Source organism: Phodopus roborovskii, unplaced genomic scaffold (assembly GCF_943737965.1).
Source record: "Phodopus roborovskii unplaced genomic scaffold, PHOROB, whole genome shotgun sequence".
Classification (NCBI taxonomy): Eukaryota; Metazoa; Chordata; class Mammalia; order Rodentia; family Cricetidae; genus Phodopus; species Phodopus roborovskii.
Genome location: NW_026126484.1, coordinates 4,361,442 through 4,388,912, shown reverse-complemented (window position 1 = coordinate 4,388,912; position 27,471 = coordinate 4,361,442). Strand labels below are relative to the sequence as shown.

The following is a 27,471-nucleotide window of genomic DNA, read 5'->3' as shown; positions in this document are numbered from 1 at the left end:
TAAGTTTCTCCATTCAGTTTGATGTTGGCTGTTGGTTTGCTGTATATTCCTGTTACCCCTGATCTCTCCAAGACCTTTATCATGAAAGGGTGTTGAATTTTGCTGAAGGCTTTTTCAGCATCTAGGGAGATGAGCATATGGGTTTTCTTTTTCAGTTTGCTCATATGGTGGATCACTTTGATAGATTTTCGTATATTAAACTAACCCTGCAATCCAGAGATGAAGCCGACTACATCATGTTGGATGATTTCTCTGATGTATTCTTGAATTCGGTTTGCCAGTATTTTATTGACTATTTTTGCATCAATATTCATCAAGGATATTGGTCTGTAGTTTTCTTTCATTAGTTGTGTTTTTGTGAGGCTTGGGTACCAAGGTTATTGTGGCCTTGCAGAAAGAGTTTGGCAATGAACCTTCTCTTTCTATTGTGTGGAACAATGTGAGGAGTATTGGCATTAGTTCATCCTTGAATTTCTGGTAGAATTCTGCTCTGATTTTTTTTTTTTGGTGGGAAGGCTTTCGATGACTGCTTCTATTTCATTGTGGGTTATAGGTCTATTTAAGTTGTTTGTCTGTTCTTGATTTAATTTTGGTAAGTGGTAGTTATCCAGAAATTAGTCCATTTCCTTTGAATTTTCAATTTTTGTGGAATATAGGGTTTCAAAGTATGATGTGAAAATTGTCTGGATTTCCTCTATTTCCATTGTTACATTACCCTTTTCATTTCTGATTTTGTTGATTTGAATGTTCTCTCTCTTCTTTTTCGTTAGTTTGGATAAAGGTTTGTTTATCTTGTTGATTTTCTTAAAATAAAAAAAAACCAACTCTTTGGTGCACTGATTTTTTTGTATTGTTTTTCTGGTTTCTATTTTGTTGATTTCAGCCCTCAAGTTGATTATTTCCTGGTGTCTACTCCTCCAGGGTGAGTTTGTTCCTTTTTGTTCTAAGGCTTTCAGTTGTGCTGTTAATTCTCTTATGTGACCATCCTCTGTTTTCTTCATATGGGCACTTAGTGCAATGAACTTCCCTGGTAACACTGTTTTCAAGGAGTCCCATAAGTTCGGGTATGTTGTGTTCTCATTCTCGTTGAATTTTAGAAAGTCCTTAATTTCTTTCTTTATTTCTTCTTTGACCCAGGAGTGGTGCAATTGCACTTTGTTCAGTTTCCATGAGTTTGTAACTTTTCTGCGATTTGTGTTGTTGTTGAATTCCAATTTTAAAGCATGGTGGTCTGATAAGGTACAGGGGACTATTCCAATTCTCTTGTATCTGTCGAGGTTTCTATATTACCTGGTATGTGATCTATTTTAGAGAAGGTTCCATATGGAGCAGAGAAGAAGGTATATTCTTTTGTGTTTGGATGGAATGTTCTATAGATGTCTGTTAACCCCAGTTGAGACATAACTTCTGTTAGTTCTTTTGTTTCTTTGTTGAGTTTCTGATTGGTGGTCCTGTCTAGTGGTGAGAGTGATGTGTTGAAGTCTCCCACTATAAGTGTGTGAGGTTTATGTGAGGTTTGAGTCTTAGTAGCATTTCTTTTATGAATGTGGGTGCCTTTGTATTTGGGGCATAGATGTTCAGGATTGAGATTTTGTGTTGATATATTTCTCCTGCGATGAATTTGAAATGACCGTCTTCATCTCTTTTGATTAATTTTGGTTTTAAGTCTGGCTTGTTAGATATTAGGATGGTCACACCTGCTTGCTTCTTGGGTCCATTTGATTGGAAGATCTTTTCCTAACTCTTTACCCTGAGGCAATGTCTATATTTGAAGCTTAGATGTGTTACTTGCATACAGCAGAAGGATGGATTCTGTCTTCGTATCTATTCTGTTAGCCTGTGTCTTTTTTTGGTGAGTTAAAACCATTAATGTTGAGGGTGACTAAGGACCATTGATTGTTAATGCTTGTTTTAGATTTGTTGTTTGCAATGGTATTGTGAATATGTTTGTCCTGCTTTACCCTTGGTTTCTGGTGTAGTGAGATTATCTGTTGTCTTTGGGCGAGTAGTTAACATCCTTGGGTTGGAGTTTACCTTCCAAACCTTTCTGTAGGGCTAGATTTGTAGATACGTAATGTGAAAATCTGGTTTTGTCATTAAATATCTTGTTTTCTCCATCTATAGTGATTGAGAGTTTTTCTGGGTATAGTAGTCTGGGCTGTTATCCATGGACTCTTAGTACTTGTAGAACATCTATCCAGTCCCTTCTGGCCAATAAGATAGAAACTCTTAAAACATATATTCCTGTTGTTCTGGAAAAATTAGCCTAACAGATCTTTGCAACATCCTGAGTGAGCTTTTGGGAGAACTCTGAGTACCAGGTAAGATTCCCAAAACAGCAGACACATAGACTGCACCTTTGAGAGCTAGATCTAGAATAGAACTGAAGAGTTTCTGAACTCCTCTCTCTTAGACACTATGAGATAATAAACTTACATTATGTTGAGATATATTTATGCAGACTTTCTGTAATTTGTTACTTGAAAGTTGAAAACTGATAGATGAATGGGAGCAATGATGGTCCACTTGGGAAATTGGAGGGAATAAGTCCAAGGGCAAGTCACTAGAGTTGACCAAAGAGGGAACAAAAAAGACAGGTTATAAAGTTTGGAAAACAACAGAAAGCTATCTGGAGACCAAAGGAGAAAGAAGGAAGAGTACAGGATGTAAGTCAAATATCAAGTGAGTTAAAGAACAAGAATGAGAATCTTGTAATAGAAGAAGAAGAAGAAGAAGAAGAAGAAGAAGAAGAAGAAGAAGAAGAAGAAGAAGAAGAAGAAGAAGAAGAAGAAGAAGTTAGCCTTTAAATGAAGACACTGCCAGTAGAGAAACTGAAGTGGACATAATGAAAGAGATTTGGAATTAGTAGAAAGTAGAAGCCTTAAACACAAATACCACATCAAGTTTGCATTGAGAATAGGAAAGGGACAGAATGTTAAGTATACTATAGAGTCAAATCACTAAAAACATGGTGACAAGTAAAGTTTATCCTTGATGCTACCTTTAAAAATCCAAAACCTACCTTATACTAAGGAATTCATTCCATTCATTGTAACATTGAGCATGTTCCCAAGTTCAGGAAGAAAATTTTGATCATCTAGGCTTGTCTAAGAGCCTTTAAGAAACAGAACAAAGTAAAACAATCCTGCATATAACAACAGCTTTCCAACCAAGCAATGGCATGAAAGCAAATGTGCCTAATTACACACTTGTTTACACTTTGTCACTGGCTTACCTCTAGGTCTGTGTATCTGAAGAAGTTTTTTTATGAACCACCTTGCAGTTGGCACATTCCTTGTCTGAATCCCTCACACTATTCTGAGAGCTGTGGAATCACTCCCAGACCAGAGAGAAGACTTTCTAGACTACACCACACATAGCTTTGTTCCTTGGTGATTTCATGGGAATTTTGAGGGAAAGTACAATGCCATGTGTGGAATAGAACAGGAAATCATGATGTCATTGATGAAATGATTCAGCATATCATATATGTGTTAGGCCATTACACCTCAAGCAAAATTCTATGCAAGGAGTACAGATATATAATGCCAATATTTGTCTTAATTGGAAAGACAAGTGAATAAGAAAAACTATACACATGCAAAACAGAAAATATGTGTTTTACATGCTTAGCTACTAATTCTGCTTTCTTTGAACATTTTAAAATCTTGAATCTTACTTTCCTTCAGCAAGTGCTTATTGGATGGCTATTTGTTTGGGTATTGTACTAGGTGTCAGGCTATATAGTGGTCAAATGGGATGGATTATTATTGTCCTGTGAAAAGATATACACAAAATTCTCTATGACTTTGTGACATGGGAAGGTTATAAGTAGCAGTCTGATCAAAAACAGACACTTTTCCCAAAGTTAAGTTTTCAATGACAAATACAATCTTTTCACACCTCCACCCTCCCTGCCTCAAACATACACAATGTCTTTAACAAATGTAATTGCTATATATGGTCATCTTTATAGATCAGGGAGATTCTTCACAGGAAAAAAAACTGAAGAGGCCATTGCATTCACTATACACACAGACTGACCATAAACACATACTTCACTGAGAAAAATATGACTTCAGAAATCATAGTCATAATTCATCAACAATAAACCACATGACTCAAATCATGAGGCTTTTAAGATCTAAGCTGCAATTGTGGACATGTTTGAACTTTTCCCCATCACCTCTAAGAGACCTCAAAGACACACCAACATAGTCAGCCTTTGATGATACAATGTATCCTATATCCATATTCTCATATGTCACTAACTCAGCATGTTTGAATAACATGTGCATTCTTGAATAGCCACAAGTATGTTTCCATATTTAGCAGACAGTAATATGATTTTTAAAAACTCTAAGGAGCAGCTCTGCTTTGTTGTGTCAGTTCTCATGTTCATCAGATAGTCATTCTCTCAGTCATATCCTCCACTTATATCTTAACCACAGTTGGGGCTGTGACAGTTAGGAAAAGCACATCACCTTTGTAACTTTCTGATGTCCTAGACAGTTTGGTGAAAAGAAATTTAAACTCTGAGTCAAGAGTCCTAAGTTCCAGTCTCAGTTCACCTCCTCCATTCCTATACACAAAGTTCCAACCCCTAAATTTACAAAGAACTCCTTACCTATAAGCATGGCTTTAAAATAACATTATAAAAAAAATGCTTTGAAAATACTAGAAGAAAAAGGCATGAAAGTTTATCATTTAAAGATAAATTACACAAAGGAATACAAACTAAACTTCCTGCTTACAGACTACAAATACTTTCAGTGAACCTGAATTTTATTTTGCATTTTTCTCATATATAAAACATCTAGCAGAAACAGACGCAGAGCCAGGTAATCAGCTTTATTAGTCAATGAATAGTTAGTGGAACTCTGATTTTTACCTTTTTAAAAAATTATATGTATACTACTAAAACACTATAATTTGGGGGGAGATCATACTTAATCTACTGATTAAACATCTAAAGTTGATTTAAAATACTAAAACTTATTTTCATTAAACTCAAGAAGGCTGAAAATTGGTGGTTCATAAATGTGTCAGTTTGTCAGTTTTGTTGTTGGTATTGTTTGGGCTAAGCTTTTCTCACAAGCTTTCTTGCTATGCTGGGCTGGTGTGCTAGAACTGGTTGATGACACTTGCTCCTGGTACCAATGGCTAGCTCTTCTTACTATTCTTAGCAAAAACTCACTGAAGTTAAAGGCTTGGAAAAAAAAAAAAAAAATATATATATATATATATATATATATATTACAATGAAATGAAACTGGGAAATGCTACAGTTGTCAAGCCTTTACTTGCATTCCATAATATAGGCATCACAGTCCCCTCAGACAAGACAGGATGAATCCTTCTAATGCAGTCTGGGTAGTCCCATGTTCTGCCTATTTCTACATGTCGGTCTGACATTGTTCACTCATCTTAACTAGTTTCCTGGCACCTGAAATTCCTGGGCTACACTCATACTATATATGAACAAGATTTATGTGGTAAACAAGATTTACATGGAGCACAGATCAATTTTCTTGCTTGAAAACTGAAAGTCTTGAAGAGCACACCCAAGTTCAACACTGCAGATAAACTAACTATTGTGTTTCATCAGCACATAAAAGTTGTGATATAGATTTCAGGGTATAAAGTGAAAAGTTAATCCAAATATATTTCTAATGTATTTATATATGACATCAGAACAGCAGTGAAACTGTGACAAAGGGGACTCATGGCAGGGGAGACAAAGGGGAGGGAATACATATGGCATAAATGCTTAAAATAGAGTAAATCCTTGAATGAAAATGTCCTTATGAAACCTAGTATTATGTACAATGAATGCATGCCAATAGGGGAAAAGTAAAATAAACTATAAGAAATTGGAGTTATTGAGGATAAGTACCTTATTTAACTACACACACACAGGTGTGAAAACTAAGATCTGTATTTCTTAAGGAAAGATAATTATCAAACTAAGGCTTTAAAACTATGAAGACCTTTTTGTTTGTCTAAAAACATGTGGAGCTAGGCCGCCTGAATTACATGAGTCTCTATCTCAAAAAAGAAATTAAACTTAAATGAAAAACTTATAGAGCTGATAGAAACCTGGAAAACCTGTGCATGTATCAACACATACACACATCCTTCTCCCAAACAAACCTCTGACTAAATGACTGTCAATAAGAATGTCTGAACATGAAACTAAATACCATCATGTCAAGATAATCCCCTTTCAGTTCATATCAAGTGGGCTCTACAGATGACTGTTGCTTATCCAGCCCTAATATGTATGCCTGTATTTCAAAGTCAAAGACAATAGTGCTTTCATTAGCATTTTTCCCCTTGAGGCATGAACATGTATATCCACCACCAAAAAAAAAAAAATGTGAGAAACACATAGGACATAATTTGGGAAAGAAACCCAATGAAAGGCTCCTAATACTTTCCCCATCAATTGGTTCCTTTCAAGGGGTAAAATAGCATGTCAGAAGTCTACTACTATTGGGGTTTGTGGTTTTTTCTACTTTTTAAGAGTCTTCCTTAATATCCAAGGGTGACCTTGAATTCATGGTCCTGCTTCCTTGACTCTTAAGTGCTGTTACTGTAAAATATTTAAAGCTGTATCTTTCCTTTTGTGCATTGCACTAAACCTGTACCTAGTAGAAGGCTTTTATTATCATGGTAATGTTTTTTTTCTTTTTATTAAGATATTAGAAACAATAATGCTTGAACTTTTACCCTACCTTAAAAATATCATGTCAATTTTTAACAAGAAAGTAGAGAGATTAAAGAAATGGATATGGGAAAGGAAGAAACAAATGGACAGAAGGATGGCTACTAAGAAAAGGAAGACAAAGAACAAAGGGAGGACATTAACATGTCTCAAAGCAGCATGAGAGACAAGGGCCATGCTTTTAAAAAAGAAAGACAGCAATTCCCTTGTATTTTTTTTAATATCATTCTTAGTATGCATTTGGTGGGGTAGGGGTAGAAATCAAATATTGTTGTATTAATCACTTTGAAAAACTTATCTCTGATTTTCAACATCTTATTGTTTCTCTGTGGCTTTGGAAGCTGTTCTGGAACTAGCTCTTACAGACTAGGCTGGTCTCCAACTCGCAGAGATCCGCCTGCCTCTGCCTCCCGAGTGCTGGGATTAAAGGCATGTACCACCACCACCTGGAAATTTTCAACACCTTTGTACATAGAACATCCTTAAGAGCACATAGGAAAGGATTCAGCTATAGTTGAGGTGTGTTTGACAGTACCCAAATTAGTGATACAGGAATATGAGGATATCTTTGGAAATGAAGCCTTCCCTGAGGAATGAGAGTCCCAGAAAACCCAATGGTCACCAAAGATGCCCCAACCAGTGGCATTGGGGTGTTTGGTTGGTTGGTTTTTCAAGACATGGTTTCTCTGTGTAGTCCTGTCTGTCCTGGAAGTAGCTCTGTAGACCAAGATGGCCACAGACTCAGAGGTCCACCTGCCTCTGCCTCCTAGGTGCTGGGATTAAAGGCATGTGCCACCACCACCCAGCCAAGTATTGGGATATTTCTGGACAGGTTCAAATACAAAATTCATTGACCACAGAGAGTGGGATTAAAGAGTTTATCCTCAATTCAAAGGTGGAAACTTAAGATAAATGGAGTAGAGAAAGAGGAGAATGAGAGAGAGAGAAAGTGAGTGAGAGAGAGAGAGAGAGAGAGAGAGAGAGAGAGAGAGAGAGAGAGAGAGAGCACAGCCCATATAGTTGGAGGAATCCCAGGAAATAGGGAACCATCCAGAAGCTAAACTGGAAACTTTCAAAAGAGCATAGCAGAAATGTGGGTGAGGCATGACAGGAGCTTTCAGTGCAGTTGGTCCCATCACAGGGTTTCCCAGGTACCTCCACGTGGTTGTAGAAGTCATTTGCTCATGTGCAGTCTCTAGGCAAAGTTGCTCATTTAAGAGTAAATGAAAACACAGAATCAGAACTGTTTTCTGAAATTTCTGACCTCAAATAAGGACACTCTCAGATCTGCTGCTTTGGGGTTCCTGACATACTTAACCAGTTTCCATCAACTATTTCAAGGATACAAACAAGAATCTCATCATCAGCTCTGTATTAGGAAATCTGATGTGGTGGTCTCCTTTCCTATGTAACTCCATCCCAAATGGATTACAATGTTCTCCTTCTCCAACCTTCCTTCCCACAACTCATTCCATTATACCAATGTTCAACACCAGCAAGTGCTCAATGGAAACACACCACCTACACAAAACAGGGAAACAAATAAGCTAAATGAAGATCCTTGCCCTCCCTCCCTCCAGATCCAATCCTGTAGTCTCATCCCAAGCACAGCAGCAGAATATACCAGCTGCAGCCTTCCCTGCCTGCACTTTGTGTGAATCCCACAGATCTTTCTATAGTAAGATATCCACCCTGGCACCTGTAGCAATGACCATGGCGATTTGGGCATGGTCACAGATGCAGATATGAAGGGGAAAGGGGGAGGCTAGGTCTGGAGTAGGTCTGGAGTCCCTGACCGCATCTCTCTCTCTCTCTCTCTCTCTCTCTCTCTCTCTCTCTCTCTCTCTCTCTCCCTCTCCCTCCCTCCCTCCCTCCCTCCCTCCCTCCCTCCCTCCCTCTCTCTCTCTCTCTCTCTTTCTCTCTCTCTCTCTGTCTCTCTTACTGAGAGCAGCCTGGGTCATCGGTTTTTCCTGTAAGTTCATTCTCCCCGAATAAACCTCACTTAACCTGTACTGAATCTAGAGAATCTTGATTCCATACATTCATATCTGGCACCCAAGGTGGTGCACAAACCCACCACCTTGAAATTAAGAGCCTCATGCTCTATGACTGAGACAGCCCCGCTGTTAGGAAATTTTTTTCTTTGATGAGGAGGACTTAAACATTAATATCAGCACAGAAAGTTAAGTTCCATAGGTAAACATACAGGGAAATGTAACAATAAGGATGAAATTAAGAATGAAGAAAATTAGGATTTTAGAGAAGACAGAGTTAAGAAAATAGTAGTCCTAGATTTTGTTTTCATCTGTCTTACACCAATGGCCTTTTGATATGAGACAGAAACTGTGAATTTTATTTAAAAATGTTTGAATTTGGAAAAGGGTCAGGATTTATCCCTAGTGCTTGAACAGGCTTTTTTGAGCTCATTATTTTTTGGAGGGATACCTTGTTCAGCCTAGATATGGGGGTGGAGAGGCTTGGTTCAGCCTAAACACAAGCAGCAGCTCATGCTGGAGAGGAAGGGGAGCAAGGGAATACTCCTCCACTGGTAGGGGAGTGCAAACTAGTACAGCTACTTTGTAATTCAGTGTGTCAGTTCCTCAGAAAACTGAGAATCAACCTATCACAAGACCCAGCAATACCACTCTAATGTCTCTGTTTATTTTTTATTGAAATGACCTTCTATTGAGTGTAGGGTATTAATGCTTCACTATTATTTTATTGATATCTACTATGTGTTTATTTATAATAATTTTCATGAAATTTAATACAGTGGGTATATATTTAAAGTCTTAATGTCCTTTTGGCTGATTGTTCCATTATGTGGTAGGAAGTAACATTCACTATTTCTTCTCACTCATTTTGGCTTACTTCTATTTTGTCAGATAGAACAGTGACACCTGCTTTGTTTCCTAGGTCCATTTGCTTGGAATACATTTCTCCATCCTTTCACCCTAAGGTGATGTCTGTTTTTTATGGTGAGATGCATTTCTTGGAGGCAATAGATGGTTCTTGATTTTTAATACAATCTGCTGTCCTGTATATTTTGATTTGGAAATTAATATTCAGAATTAAAGATGGGTATTTATTCCTGTAATTTTGTTGATTTACATTATTTGGCATATTCCTACTGATTATTTACATATTACCTTTAAATAGCATTTTTTTAGTCTTTCCTGAAGCCTCATGAATTATCTTTATCTTTGGTCCTAAAGATCTCTTCAAGTATCCTCTGTAAAATTGATTTAGTGGTCATAAACTACTTTACCCTGTTTTGACTGTCAACATTTTTCTTTTTTCCTCCAGCTCTGAAAATTATTTTTGCTGCACATAATAGTCTTATTGTCATTCATTGCCTTTCAGAACATAAAATATGCCATTCCAAGTCTTCTTGGCTTTTAAATTTTCTATTGATATACCAGATGTTATTCCTTTTTTTATTTGTCACTTAGTGCAAAGCTTTTGATAAACCTTTGTTCTATGTATTTAGTGTCTTAACTATAATATGATTTTGGAATGTTTTATTGTAATTTTATCTGTTTGATGTTCTAAATGCTTCCAATACCTAAAAGGGCAACTTTCCTCCTAGATTTTAGAAAAATAAGTACTATAATTTTACTCAAGATACTGCCTGTGCCTTTTATTATGAAATTATTCTCCCTTTTCTATGCTCATGATTTGTATATTTTGTTTTTTTCACATTATCTCATAGATATTAATTTATCTTCATTGTCACTTGAACTTTTCAATTTATCTACCCTGTCTTTAGGATCTCATATTCTATACTCAAATCGACCCATCTTATTGGTGAGGCTTTCTGGCTTCCCCCGCTCTGTTGTTTCTATGACCATTCATGAAAACAGCACTAAGAATCAATTCCTGCTCTAGTGATTTGACAGGTTCTCTGCACAGAAATCTAGTTCTTTAAAGGGTCCAGCATTTAAATGACTTATTAACTATAGAGCATATAATTTTACTTGAGACTTTTTTTATTTTCCAGATGGGTATTTGATGGGAAATGTCCTTCTGTATGTATGTTTCTCTTAATTGGTTGATGAATAAAACACTGATTATCAAGTAGCTAGGCAGGAAGTGTAAGCAGGGCTACCAGACAAGGAGAATGTTGGGGAGAGAATGTAGAGTGAGCCATCAGAGAGACTTCATGTAGCTGCCTAAAGATTAACAGGTCCAAGCATTCTCTGGTAAGCCAAGACCACAAGGAAATACTTAGATTAATAGAAATGGGTTAATAATTTATAGAGAACTAGCCAATAAGAACCCTGAGCCATTGGCCAAACAGTTTATGATTAATATAAGCCTCAGTGTGTTTATTTGGGGCTAAATGGCTGTGAGAGCAGGTGGAACAGAAATTCCATTTACAGGTATTATTTAAATTACCACTGTTAGTTCTCAGGACTAAGAGTTACTTTAGTTTCAATTATCATCACACTAAGTTTTGAAAATACTTATGTTTCTGCTATGGAAAATCAAGGAAGCTTCCATTCAGTTATCTCAACATTCCATTAGTTCTGCCCAGCAACTATGGCTGTAGCTAGCATTCTGAATATATATATATATGGGGGGCTGCTGCTATTTAAGACAACATTTCACTTTATAATGTAAGCCTTGAACTTAATATGTAGTTTACCCTAGCTTCAAACCCACAGCAGTCCCTCTGCCTCAAGTGCCAAGATTACAGGCATAGGTGACCATGCATAAGCCTATGCTTTCTATTGAAGAGATTATCCTTCTTTCAAATGTATTTTACTGGTTCCTTTGTTAAGGATCAGTTGACTTAAAATCAGTGGTTTTATTTATGAGGTTCCTATGTTGCTGGGATTTTTTCGGGGGCAGTGGTTATGTGTCTTTTATTTTCAAGTACCATAATATCGTAATTACAATACCTTTGACGTATACTTTGAAATCAGAAAGCATAAGTCATATTGCTCTTTCTTTTTATTGTAGTGTGCTTTGCTTACACTAATAGAATGAGAGATAAAAATCATATCTTGATTGATGCATAAAGAGCACTTGGTAAAATTCAACTTTCTCTCATGATAAAAACTCTCCATAAATTATTTTTAGAGAAAAATATGTTTCAATGCAGTAAAGGTAATATATGCTGTTTCACACTTGAAACAATAATCAACAGTAATATATAAAACTTTTCCTCTGAGAGTGTAAACAAGACCTATAGACTTCAATGTAATGCTAGAAATCATAGGCAGGCCAGTAGGCACAAAGAAGTCAAAATCTTCCAAGTAAAAATAGAAAAAAGTAAAACTGTCCCCGTTTGCAGAAGTGATTTTATATACAGAGGAAATCTTAAGATTATACACACACACACACACACACACACACACACACACACACACACACACACAAAAACACCTGTTAGTAACTGTCTCCAAAAGAAACCAAGAATATGATCTCATATATTATTAAAAACAAAATATCCTGAGAATAAATTCAACCAAAGAGATGAAATACATACATAGTGAATGTTGTAAGGAAGTCCACAAGTGAATGTATAAAATATTGATGAAAGAAATTGAAAAATACATAAACAAATGCCTATAATCATTAATTAGAAGAATTTCTATTGTGGGAATAATTAGCATCCTGAAGGTTCATGCAATTGATATTTTTCAGAGAATTGGAATTTTTAAAACTCTTAAAAGCCAAAGAGAAGAGCAGGTAAATGTTAACATCCATACATTACCTGAGTTCAAAGATAATACAGCAGAGAAATGGTTTAATCACATTGATTACAGAATGTATGTGAGACTAAGATTTAAAACTGGTCAGTTTTTTCCCATTTACACTCCATGTCTTTCATACCCAGATAGTTGTCCTCCCCAGAGCTCCATCCCCACCCTTTGAATGGTCTCTGTTTACTTTCTACTTTCTGTATTTACTCCAAATTATATACTCATATCCGAGTATTTGGAATTAGAAACCAATGATTAGACAGAATATGTTCATTTGTCTTTCTGGGTCTGGGTTACCTCACTCAATGTAATGTTTTCTACTTCCTAGTTCCATCCACTCACCTGTGAATTTCCTGGTTCCACTTTTCTTTATACCCAGATAGTATTCCATTGAGTACATGAACCACATTTCATTATCCACTCATCAGTTGAAGGCTTTATAGATTGTTTTCATTTTCTAGTCATTGTGACTAGAGTGGCAATTAATACCGCTGATCAAGTATCTGTGGAATAGGATGCCAAGTCCTTTGAGCAAATACCAAGGAGTTACAAAGCTGGGTCATGTGGTAAATTTATTTTTAACTGTTTGAGGATTCTCCATACTGACTTCCACAGTGGTTGTACCAGGTTGCAACTAAACCAATGGTGAATAACAGCTCCCCTTTCCCCACATCTTTAGCATTTATTGACACTTGTTTTGTTGCTCTTAACCACTTTCACTAGGTAAAATAGATCTCAAAATTGTTTGAATTTGTTTTTTCATAATTACTAAGATTGGTGAACATTTTAAAGATATTACTTAGACATTTTTGTTTCTTTTTCAGTGAGTTATTCAGGGTGGGTGGATTTAATTGGAAAGAAGGATGTAAGACACAGAATGAGAGGGAAGAAGAAATAAATAGCACTGTAGATGTTTGTAAAATCCATACAGTGTTCATATTATTTTATATTTACCTAAAATTAAATATATACATATGTATATATGGAGAGAGAGAGTTTAATGCTCCCCCCAAGAGTCATTGACTATAAAACAAAATCCCAGCAGCAAGCATAAGAAATCTCTTTTGAGTTGTTGGTCAAAGGAGCCCAAGAAACTACAAGAACAATACTATTATTATTGTTGTCCTTGATTAACTACTACAAATTGAAGGTAAGTCCCTATTGCTGAAGACACCATGAACTTAAGACACAGGATTTCAAAGAATTGAGCTGGGTCTTACTCAGAAGCCTTTTTCCTGAGAACTAGCTTTAATAGCACTGGAACGTAACACAAACTGACAAATGAAAAGCAATCTATATTCACACCCAGCTGTGATGCCTGTGAACTACAACAATGACCCAATGACCAGCATGGCAATATATTTCTAAAGGTACCAGAGTGGCACTTAAATTTTGGTGGTAAACAACACCTGTCTTATTGAACTTAAGGTCCACTATATAGGAAGGTAATCGTGCCTTGTCTTGAAAAATCTATCTAACTGCCCACAGCTAGTAAGGTCATAGATCTGAGAGGGAGACCCAACTACTACCATTTTCCTAAAAAGTATAATTCCTAACTGCATTCAAAATACTTATTCTTATATCCACAGCTAAGTATAGATCTCACTCCTCATCAAAGAAGCATTTTTTTCCAAATGGAGACAATTACAGAAAGTAACTGGTCAAAATACAGAGAACAACTGATCATGGGATGCCCAGCCTCAACTGATAAATCTATAGCACAACTCCCACACCTAAGAAAGACGGAAAAATTTTAAGAGTGAGAGGGCCATGTTATCTGCTTCAAAATAGTGTCTTCTATATATAACAAGGAAGCTGGGACCTCAAACTCTCATGCTTGCTTAAACAAAAACCTGAATAATGGCAACACCAATTGACAAGCCAGTGTGGATGTGTGTAAGATGAAGTATAGTCAATTAGAGAAGACTTAATCTTCACCTAGGGATGAGAACCCCCTAATTGTCTATCCAATATCATGTGATCAGTGCTTAAAGCATACAGATATGAGGAACACAAAATTGACTCACCAGGTTATATGAGTGTGTGTGTGTGTGTGTGTGTGTGTGTGTGTGAAAACAGTGACAATTAAGGAAAAAGGAGGCCATGAATTTGAGAGGAAATGGAAGTTAAAGATATGGGAGGAGTTGGAGGAGGATAAGTAGGGGGAAATTATGTAAATACATTACATAAATATGAAAATAAGCTTAATTTAATTACAAAAACTGACACCAGATATGCAAGAATTGATGGGGTCTTTAAAGCAAGAATGCCTCTTAAAAGAAATATTAAAATTCCAAATCACTGTTCTGAACTTTTGAACTTTCTGATTTTAGTACTTTTTCTTTCCCTACTACACTGTCTTAACTTCCTACACTGTAAACTATATGTTCTTGTACCTGTCCATCCTGTACCTGCCCCTCAAGATAATCTTGGTTTTTAGTTCCAGTTCCTTCCAGTTTCTTTTCTCTTCACTTATTTGATACATTTTCAGACTTTTCTTACCATGCTTATTCCAGAACCATTTTATTAGGTACAATAGATATAGTTTCTGATAGTCATAGTACTTTAGGGGAATAAAATTTTTTTATTTTAATTTCTTTCTTTAAATTTGTAAAATAAAAACAATGTAATAACAGCAAAGAAAATAATGAATTGTATTCATCTTTATAGCAATGTAGTTACACAATATATTTTTTATATTTTTATAGAAAAAAAGCTATAAATGTCAAGCTCCTAGGGTAATAGAAATTAAAATGAGCCCTGAATTCTTCTGTATCTGCACAGCTCTACATTCATCCCTAGCTCAAAGCAGACATTCTCTGGCCTCATATTCATTTCAAGTCTTGATTTGTAATGGTGGATGTGTAACTTTGTAAACCCACTGAAATTATTGTGTTAACATTTAAAGTAGATTGTATAGATACTTCAATATTAACTTTTTGTAAAAGTAAAATGAATATTACAAACACAAATGTATCTAAGAGAGCAGATAAATATACTTGTTTGTGATTCTGAAAGTTTACTGATAAAACTGTACTACAAAAAGTTAAACTTTCCTAAATCTTAACATGATCAACATTCAAATATGGGTAAAGATTGTTGCATCAAAAGTGAAAAAATTCTCTATCTGTGAAAATAACTGTGGAACTAAAACACTAGCTCACTATAGAATAATTAAGGAAGCCTGGATACAATTACGTACAGGAAGGATATTAAACTTACAAAAGATATTTCTGAAAGCCACAACAGAAGAATATGAGCACCAGAGTAATTGGAACCACATCCACACCCACTTCCTTGCCCTTTACCAATATCATCTAAGGACACAGTATTTAGATGCTGACATTAGACAATCTTGAGTGAACAACTTTAAATCATATTAAGACTAAACGAAAATCAAAAGAATTTTATGACAAGGGTTAAAAGTTTATAGCTTTGAAACTACAAAATATTTGGTACCCACTACAAACCACATCCTGGGCACCATCATGTCTCCACAGTGAACTCGCTGAAATGGTTTTGTTGTGGTTGAGGCAATCATCTCTGAGTTAATAATTAGCTACTATTCAAATCAAACATAATTTGTCTATTTTACAGTAGATCACTTTTAAGAGAGTTCAAAATCACATTTTTAGTGGCTAACATTGAATGTCATTTATCAACCTATATAATGTGATCAAAACAAGTAGTACTTTTTGACCACTGTATGAAAACAAGTTATTTTCCAGACAGCTGAAGCTAAAAACAAGTACTATGTGCTAAATGTGAGTGAACAAATATTTATATTAAAAATAAATAAAAGAATACTTCTTTTGAAAACAGAAGTTTCCTATCATGCTACTTTGAAAAGTACCTAAAAATAATATTTCTCATATACATAAAGCAAATCTTAATCATTTTATGGTTTTGTTTTGGGATTTCGAGTTTATATATTATTTTTTAAATTGAAAAGCAAAGTGAAAAAAATCAATACTCCCCTATTGTGAAAATTTGTAGATATAATAAAATAATTATGTTAATGTGCAACTTTTCAACCTTAGCACCTAACTCTGTGAAATATATTGCACTAACCAAATAAACATGACAGCCATCAATAGACTAATTTCCAATTTATAATGCTTTTCTCACATCCTTTATTGCATTTCATCTTCAAACAACCATGTATGCCATAACTATTTATGAATTATCTACTCAACATCCATAATCCCCTTAGTGAAAATAATCCCACATAATTCTTTGGAGCAACACCTGTACGTAATGTCCCTGGGGGTAGACTTTGAGGTTTCAAGACTCATGTCATTTTGAGTTAGCCCTCTCTGCTTCCCGTTTGTGGTTTGAGATAAGAGATTTTAGATGCTACACCAGCCATCTGTCACCAGCTACTTGCACTCCTCCCTCATAGACTCTAAACCTCTGGCACTGCTCCTAAAAACCTAGTTAAATTTCATAGGACTTCATGATGTCATGTATCTTAGAAAAGAATCTGCTACCACCAATCTACTAGAGCAGCATAATTCCTAACCACAATCTAAATCTTAGCCTAATACCCCTTATACCTGTAAGTGTGACCATCATGCCTCACCAAAGAAGTTTCTCTTTACAGGGAAAGCATGAGGAGCAGGAGCAGAAATTTAGTAGGTCCCATTGCCTTAGCAATTATGAAACAGAGAAAAAAGTAGGGCCTCAAGGTCTGCCCTGAGGGACCCCCTTCCTCTGGTAAGATTCTATCTCCTAAAAGCTCCATAACCATCCCAACCAGCTCAGAAACTAAACATTCAAATGCATAAATCTAGGACATACATTTTGCACTCACACCACATTTGAACTCTGAGCCCATACTATGCTAATGGCCAATTCAACGGTGTAAAATACATTAAATCAACTTCAAAATTTCCCATAGACATTAACAATCCCAACACTGTTCAAAAATCCAAATTCTCTTTTGAACCCCAATATCTTAACCATGGGTTGGGATACTTACTTAAACAAATTACATACTTCCAATACATAATGGCATGGAAACTTATCAAGGAAAAATATTGGACCAAAGGAAGACCAAAACCCTTCAGGGCAAACATTTAATCCTGAAGCACCCAATCAGGCATCCTGGACTCATGATGGATTCTTTTGTTCTCCAGAGGCTTTGCCTGGCCCAGTCTCTCTATTATGTATAACACACATAGCCTCTCTCTTACACAGGCTCCATTCCATGTTTGGCTTTTTCCTTGAAAGATGTCCTGTGGTCCTCGCATCCCCTGCTTCCTAAGCCTTCATTGCAACTGACTTGGATAAAATTTCAGCTTCATGCAAGGGCCTTTCAGGCCCTCTTTGGAGAGACGCTAATGCTGCCACACATTGACTAGTCTCAGCAGGTCCCTCTAACTTTGGAGTAAGGGTCTATGATCCCTCACTCTTGAATCTTTTCATGCGAGCAATATCAGAACAGTTTAGACTACATTGCTAAGTTCTGCAAGCAGCTCAAAATGCTATTTTGAATTATAGCTGTAATTTCCTGGTGAATGCCCAGGTGAATGATGAATCTAAAATATCAATTTCATAGGCAAAATTGTGTCCAGAAAAAAAAAATCCATGTGACAGTCTCAGCCAGGCTGCTTTCTCCTTTCAAATAAATTTGCAGTTTTACAAGTTGGGGCCTTGATTTGATGGGTGGGGTCTTGCCTTTAAGGCACTTTTTCTATTGAAGACAGTGAGGATACTCTTTAACAACTCTAAATGCTCTGTTCTCTGAATGTTTAGCTCCTTGTTAACAATTTTAAACTTGCTTACACAGCATTCCTTACTAAACTTTATGTGTTTCATCCTTTTTGCTCTCACTGTGAGTCTAAATAAGCACAGTGATAAGTAACCATGTCACAGAATGAATACTATGTTATCCTGAAATTTCTTCTACCAATGAAATTATTCTGTTGCTTTTTTTAATTCATTTTCACACAAGCTCTCACCCAATGAGAAGAATATTGCCAAGTTTCTTTGCCCAAATGTAATTATAGCAAGCCCAGTTCTAGACAAAGTCTTTGTTTCCCTCTGAAACCTCAGTAGCCCAGTCCTCCACTGTCTGCATTCCACTTACCATTCTGATCTTCTGAACTCCCATCAGAATAGCCCATTAAGCTTTTCTCACAGAATTCTGTGGATTTTCTTGCCCAAAGTTCCAAATCTTTCCACACTCCTTGGGGTAGTTTAAATGTAATTGGCCCTCATAATCTCATACAGGTGAGGCTTTGTTGGAGTAGGTACAACTTTGTTGAATGAAGTGTATCACTGTGGGAACAGGTTTCAAGATTTCCAATGCTCAGGATACCTCCTAGTGTTTCAGTGAACTTGATGTTTTACATGCAAGATGTAGGACTCTCAGCTACTTCAACACCACATTTACCTGCATGCTGCCATGCTCCCCACCATGATGATAATGGACTGAACCTCTGAACTGTAAGCAAGCTACCTGAAATGTTTCCTTTATATTTTGGGTTGTGAGCCTAGCCTTTAATGGCTGAACCATCTCTCCATCCCATGTTTCCTTTATAAGAGTTGTCATGGTCATGGTGTCTCATCACAGCAGTAGAAACTAAGACCAATTCTAAAGCCTAAGATTAGGTTTATAAAAACAAAAGCCCCACTTTTCAGTACCAGTTTTCTGTGTTGATTGCTTTCTTGTTGCCATAACCAAATACCTGGGAAGATAGTACTTAAGTGAAGAAGTCTATTTATTCTGGCTAACAGTTTCAGGGGATCATTTCATCAAGGTATGTCAGCATGAAGGGAAGGCATGGTGGCAGGAGTAAAGTCTAGTAAGTCACTAGCAATAAGGAAGAAAACTAAGAACAGGAAATGGGACCAGGCTATAAAACCCCAAAAGATACACTTCCTCTGGCAAGTTTCCACCTCCCAGAGGCTCCATATCCTTCTCAAACAGTACCACCAGCTTGGAACTAAATTTTAAGTATATGAGCCTAAGGAGGATATTTTTCATTCCAAGTATAAATACCACCGATAACCTGTTATTTGACAAATATTGAACTGAGCATTTAAGATACTATTAAAAGCACAAAAAGACATTTTCCTTAGACTATCAGAGCTTACAGTCTCAAGAATCAACTTGAATACCAAGCCTAAATACAAACACACACACATATACACACACAAACACACACACATGCCTTTAATAAATATCTGTGGCAATATCTTGCTTGAATGCTCAGGGAACCATCACCTGAGCCAATGCTTCAAGGGGTCTTGATCAAGGGGTTTGATCAAGCCATAGCCTGGAAGGAATCCATAGGCTTTGGAATAGGTTAATCAAACCTATATACTTTGATAATGCCCTGACTTCAAAATTTAAGTCAAAAGATGTGTTATTTTGGAAAAGAGGTTTTGCTTTTGTTTCCACAGGAAATGAAAGGCTGTAGATTCATTCTGGGTTAAGAAAAATAAGGTTTTAGCAAGGAAGACCTCCCTGAGAAATCTCCAATGGGAACAGATGGCCCAGATGATCCAAAGATTCAGAGCACCTCTGTTACAGTTTCTTCTGAGTTCTGCATCCAAAACAGCTTCAAGGCTGCTGGTTGAAATGATCCAACATCACAGAATACTCCAGTCAGGACTTGAACATAATCCTAAATTTTATTTGGGTCACTGTAAGATTTCCAGGAACCCTGTTCAGCAGGAACTAGCCTAGAAAACTATACCCACATTCCCCCAAAATGGATTATGGATATTTGTCTTTGTTTAACACGTTGGTTACAAGTTAATATGGTCAGGAAAAAAGTTAAACAGAGTCAATTAGATTCAGGGTTATTGTTTTGAAAAGAAAAAAAGGGGAAATGATGTTGAATAATACTCTTCTTCACTGTAAAGATTTGTCACTCATATTGATTTAATAAAATGCTGACTGGCCAATAGCCAGGAGGAAAGTATATGCAAGGCTACCAGATGAGGAGAATTCTGGGAAGAGGAAAGGCAAAGATGCAGTCACCAGCCAGACTCAGAGGAGGCAAGATGAGAATGCCTTACTGAGAATAGGTACCAAGCAATGTCGATAAACAAAGAGAATAATTATGGGTTAATTTAAGTTGTAAGAGCTTGTTAGTAATAAGCCTGAGCAATAAACCAAACGGTTTATAATTAATATAAGCCTCTATGTGTTTATTTGGGACTGAAAGGCTGAAGGATGGGGTGGGACAGAAACTTCCATCTACAAATATATGTGTGTATGTGGGCATGAATTTACACATTATAAAGCAGTCTTACAGGTGGGAATATATTCCACATGGGGAATCACCAATTCAGTGCTCAAAGAATTTTTTTAGCCTCTATTATCTATACAATAATAGATAATTGTTTTCAAAGCTAATGTATTCTTTAATAATTGAATATAAAGAAGTTAGTATAGACAAAACTGACTACATTATTTGGGAGGCTTGATGAAAAATGAAAAATAAAAGAAATCTTATGTTCAGAACTGTTAAGCATTGAAGACACAGACAGCATGATCTATGATGCTCAGAGCCCTATAAGATTACACATATCACACACCTATGAAACTTTCATGTCTTCCACATTTGCTGGATATATAAGTTTTATGTGGTTACTTAACTTTCTTCAGGCTAATTACAGCTATTAACACAAGCAAAGACTTTTAGTGTCTTCCCATAACTACCACCAAGGCTTTCTTGGAGACACAAGATAACTCATTTGAAGAGGTTTTGTTTTTTTGGGGTTTTTTTTTCCTTTTAGAAAACCATTAAAATTCAGACAGTGATTCAACATTGCTGTTAAAAACTCATATACACTCTTTTACCATCAACCATACTGACTTTTTTATTTCAATATACCTCCTTAATTTTGTCTAAGAGAAAAAAATCTCCAATGTAGTGTTCCAAGTTTACTATTTTCCCATGTATGCCACTTAAATCTGAAATTCCCAACTGAGATCTCTATGTCTAGAAAGTAATTTTCCCACAGTAAAATGTCTCCTTGCACAAATTAGATATTTTCTTTTTTCTATCCCTGAAAAATTATCTATTCAGAATCAACGTCCACATATGGTACAGCATCTGGGTCTGATCCAGTAAAGGAGGCAAAATGTCATGTTAAAAGTGAATTAACCCTTCTATTTCACAGTCCTGTGCTTGCTACACTGTAAATGTAACTGTCTAAACTAAAGAAGATAGTCTATGAACAGAGTTCTAGGAGTTAAATAGCATGGGTGTAAAAAAGGATATCTTTATTTTCATCAACCTCTGACCTGAACAATTAGGAAAACAAGCAATAAATCCACCAGAGTATTAGCAATATCTATGACTTGATCACTGATAATTTTATACATCCTTTCATATCATTTTCATTTCATATCATATTATCTATTGCATAGTTCTTGAAATATCATTTCTTCTTAACATCAAATTTTTAATGGTGTTGCAATCACTATTGTATCACCAGAGGATAAAGCAGAAAGATGTCCAAAGATGATCAAAGTCTCCCTGGACTTTGAGTTCAAGGTCAGTCAACTTAGTAAGACCATCTCAAAATGAAGAGTAAAAAGAAGACTTGGAATATAGCTTCATATGTAATTAAATTATCTCATCTTATGAACTCAAAAGTATGATGCCAAGATAAGGTCCATATACTTCATCAGACTAACAAGAGAGTCCATGGCACATAAAAGGTGAAGAAATAGCACCAAATGAAGTTACAGAGCTCGCATGACAATGAAATAGAGGAAACTATACTGTGGTCTCACAAGGAGAACTAAAACCATTCTAGTACAAGAAAACACAGGAATTCTAATTCAACAACAGTGTTTAAATTGTAACAAAATTGTCGTGATTTTTAAATGATTTTACATTTATTTTAATAGTAAAACAAATATACCAAAAAGCAGTTTATGGGGGGTGTTGTTTGCTATTTTAATTTTAATGGCATGTGACCATAGGATTCTATCAAGAGAGGTGTACCACAAATACATTATTATATTAAATAAATGTTATTTGAATTGGTACCTGAGATGACAGCAGATTACAATCAATAAATAGTCCTTTTCCAGTTCGGTAACGTTGTATGAGTCCAGCCATAATGGCTCCATAGGCAAACAGGCCAGTGGCAAGGTCAGTCATGGCCACTCCTGGGCGAACAGGCTCTCCATCCTGATTTGACAGTTTAATGGGAAAAAACACAAATTAAATTATATAATCTTATATCTCTGAGACATTCTGTGGCTAAATAAAAAAAATATATTTGAAGCATGCATATCTACACATGAGCATACACATACACATAAATAAATCTAAAATATTCATATTGAGAATACCAGTTTATAGGAATGTATTTATACTGAATGTATATCCCCCACTATATTTCTTAAGAGGCATACAAGCAGGGCTGCAGAGATGACTCAGTGGTTAAGAACACAGGCTGGTCTTCCAAAGATCCTGAGTTCAATTCCCAGCAACCACATGGTGGCTCACAACCATCTGTTATGAGATCTGGTGGCCTCTTCTGGCCTGCAGGGACACATGCAAACAGAACACTATATACCTAACAAATAAACTAATCTTTAGTGAAAAAAAATAAGAGGCATACAAGCCAACCTTAACCAAGTTAAGTGAAATAAGAAATTTTTATAAGCACATCCGAAGTTCCTTTTTCATGTATTTTATTTAAAAAATTAATAAATGAATTGCTGATGTTTAATTTAAATGTTAATCTGCCATAAAAAAGTGGAAACATTATTTTTCTTCTGTTAGATGTAATGCTGTTTTAGAACAGAAACAGCAGAAGGAAGAAGAGGTAGAGAAGGAGGCAAAAAAAGAAAAGCCTGGTTCAATTTCCTTAAAATATCCTAATGACATATGCATTTTAAAAAGATACATAATGACATATATATGTGAAAATGTCATAATGAAACTCATCACTTTAAAAATTAATTTAAAATTTTTATTTAAAAATGACTAAACAAGCTTATTAATATTTATATGTATTTCTGTAGAAATTTATAAAAAGCTAAATATAGTAATACCATGTTATGACCCTCAGTGACAACCAGAGACTTTATGATCCCTAAAAATGGGTACAAAATATTTTAATGTTGAAAATCAGTTTAAATCATTAAAATTTCACTATAACTAGTGCTAGGAGCTTAACCAAACATCAAAAAATTGTTCCTACACCACTTTGGCACATCTTCTTCAGGTATAAAGATGTAACCTCAGCAGCCACCAATGCCATTCACACCTGTCACACATTCCTACATGCATTCCTACCCAGGGATCCTATATACCCTGCTTCCAACTCAACTCTGACCACTCTGGCCAAACCACTCATGTCCACTAGGCACATCTGGTCCCTTCTCTAGAAAGACACAAGACTGGTGCTGCCATCTACACACTCCCTCCACCTAAAGATAGCCCCTCTTCAGATCCACACCAGCAATTCTATGCCCCCCCACCCATTAGACCTGCCTAAGAAACATTTCTGATGTGCCTGCTTTCCTACTCCTCTTTCTCCACACCCACATCAAGTAGGGAAGTCCAACACACACTGGTAACTCTATCCACTCCTGAAAACACCCTTGTTCCCTCCATTCCAAGGCATATAGACAAAAGTTCTACCATCACAGCAACCATCCATCCTCTACCAACTCCATCATCACATTTCACACACTTGGCCCCTTCTGTAGATAGACACTAAACATATGCTACCAATACATTTGCCTGAGCACCTGTAACCATGGCTATGCCTCTTGGGTATTGTAGATGTGGATGTGACCAGATAAAAGAAGAGGATCCGAAATCAGGGACCTCTTCTGGTCACAGAAAGCATTTGGGAGGCAGGATCTGCATCCTTGGAGAAGAAACGCCCTGACAGTCAGTCATTTGTTTTCTGTGTAAGCTCTTTCCCCCAATAAAACACCATCAATTATTCTACCAGGTCTGGTTAATGCATTACTACCCACCTATAAATAATAGCCATCCATACAATCTGAGGACCTTTATCTCCAGAGAGAGATACTAGACCCACACCAGCAATAGTACCCATAGTCTGAGGAAAAGTCCAAAACTTCTTGACCAAGGTCCTGAAGATTAAATGTAAAAATCTCTACAGAAAAAAAAAACTCTATAGAAAATTTACTTCTGACCTTATAAAATGCACTTAGCTTAAGCAGAGACAAAATTATTTCTGTTACCCATTTCAACATTTAGACTGAATTGCCCAAAGACTCAACTAAGCCCCACACAAATGGCTGCCCACCTAACAAGTTAGAGTAATAGGAAACAGAGCTTAAAGCACTCATTCGACAATAGAGATGCAAGGTTTCCATACCAAGAAACAGTACTAACAATATAATTCCAAATGCCTAGATCCTATAGCAAATATACAAATATGAATACACCAAGTGATAAGTCTCTATCAAAAATTAAGAAAACTGACTTAATGTACAAGACATTGGTGTTAAAATAAAAATAAAAACATTAATAAAGAACTTAAAGAAGATATGAGTAGATGCTATAATGAATATCAGAAAAACACTAGCAGTTGGATGAAATAAAGAAAACAATTGAAGATATGAAAACAGAACATAATAAAGATACAGAATTTCTTGAGGAAGCCAAAATGAAATAAAACTTGAAATGGAAAATTAAAGAATTCAAATAAAAAAAATCCAGAATTCAGACAAAAAAAATCAGAATAAAGCCTTACCAATTGATATCACCAAGTGGGTGAGAGAATGACAATTCTTTAAGACAAAATAGAATAAACTGTTCACACAATCAAAGTAAATGTCCAATCTAAAGTAGAGGAACACATGCACCTCTAAGAAAAACCTAAGAATAATAGGTATAAAAAGAAGAGACACAGCCAAAGGCCCAGAAAATATTTTCAACAAAACTACACAAGAAGACAACTTCCCTAATATATGAAAGGAGATGCTTATCAAGATCCAAGAGACATGGATAATAACAAACAGAGGGAAGCAGAAAAGAAACTACATATAGCACATAATAGTCAAAACATCAAATATACATAGCAAAAAAAAATAAGGATAATGAAAGCAGTAAGAGAAAAAGATCAACTCACACACAAAGGAGACCCATCAGAATTACAGCAGATTTTGTAATGGAGACCATAAAATCCAGAAGGTTTTGGTACCAATGTTCTGTGACTTTTTAGAAGCAAAGGTATCATTCTAGACTACTATCTCCAACAAAGACTTAAGTCATAATTGGAGGAGAAAGCTAATTTTTTATTAGCCAGCTCTACAAAAGATACTGAAAGAAATATTTAATTCTGAAGAGAAGTTTAAACACTCCCAAGAAAATCCAAGGAACAGTAAACAATTTCAGGAAACTTAATCAAAAGAAATCTAATAGAAGATCACAACAGCAACAAAATGTCAGAAATTAATACACGTTTTTAAACAGTAACTTAATGTATGTACTCAACTTCCCAATAAAGACCCACAGACTAACAGATTGGATCAGAGAATCAGAAAATCCATCTTGTTGCTGCCCTCAAGATACACTCCTCATGATTAGTGATACAGACCACTATAGGTATTAAAAGCAAATGAACCAAGAAGTTAGTACCGTAGTATTCTAACACTTGACAAAACAGACTTCAAACCAAAACAAATTAGATGAGAGGAACACTTTATCTTCTCATTGATGAAAAAGCCCAAGAATAGGATGTAACAATCCTAAACTTACATGCACCAAAAGTAGCTGCCTAATTGCATAAAAGCAACACTATTAGACTTAAACCACAGACAAACCCCAAAGAGTGACAGAGGTTATTTTCAAAACCAAATTTTAACTAATAAACAGATTGTCTTAAAAAAGAACTAGATAGGCCAAATAAAGAGATTCGGATGTCTTGACCTGACAGAAGAGAAAATAGGGAATGTGCCTGAACTCATGGGCACAGGAAAGGACTTCCTAAACAAGACCCCAATAGCACAGGCATCAAGATCCACAAATTTACAAATGTACCCCAGAAAAATAATAAGTTTCTATATATCAAAGTGTACCATCACTCAGTGAAGTAGCAATGCACAAAATGAAAAAAAAAATGACTAGCTATATACATCTGATGAAATGTTAGTATCTTGAATATATAAAGAACTCAAAAATAAAAAACAAGAAAATACAAAAACTAATATATAATGGTACATAGAATGTAAAAGAGACTTCTCAAAACATGAAATACAGTAACTGAGAAACACTTTTTTAAAATGTTCAACATCCTTAGACATCAGAGAAACTAAAATTGAAACTACTTTGAGATTTCATCTTACCCAAGTCAGAATGGCTAAGTTAAAATTTTTTTTTCAAAAAAAATGTTTCTTTCCCTTGGGCATTGGTGGCACATGCCTTTAATACCAACACTCGGGAGGCAGAAGCAGGCAGATCTCTGTGTGTTTGAGGGCAGCCTGGTCTTCAGAGCAAGTTTCAGGACAGGCTCCAAAGCAATACAGAGAAACTCTGCCTCTAAAAACAAACAAACAAACAAATAAATACATACGTACATACATAAATAAATTTGTTTCTTTCCCTAGGCCCTACCCCAAATGATTTAACAGACTTTGATGATCCTTCATGGAAGGCCTCACCCTCCCTGGGGAGAAAATGAGGGATGGGATAGGGGCATCTGTGGGGGGCATGGGAGGATGTGAAGGAGAGAGAACTGGGATCGATGTGTAAAATAAGAAAAAAAAATAGTAAATAAAAATTTTTGTTTAAAGTGTTTCCTTTCCCTTACTCAAAAATAAAAAATAAAAATAAATAAAATGATGACAAGTGCAAGTGTGGATGGGTGGAAAGAGGAAAACTTATTCACTGCTGGCATTACTGCAAACCCATGTATCCACTATGAAAGTCAGTGTGCAGGTTCCTCAAAAAGCTAAAAATGAATCCACTATCCAGCTCTTTTACCACATGCCAAAAGAACTCCATATCCTACCATAAAGATACTTGTTCATCTATATTTATTGATGCTCTATTCACAAGTCATGAAATA

General features: G+C 35.9%; 1 protein-coding gene across 1 annotated transcript in view; it reads right to left on the bottom strand.

The window, feature by feature from the left end:
- The window catches only part of Sugct (succinyl-CoA:glutarate-CoA transferase), a gene marked incomplete at its 3' end in the record, with an annotated part of 148,121 nt that overhangs the window by 23,787 nt on the left and 96,863 nt on the right, over positions 1–27,471 (bottom strand). Inside the window, exon 8 of the mRNA XM_051194693.1 lies at positions 22,458–22,601. Within this exon, the coding sequence (XP_051050650.1) occupies positions 22,458–22,601 (144 nt within the window). The remainder of the gene's footprint in view (positions 1–22,457; positions 22,602–27,471) is intronic.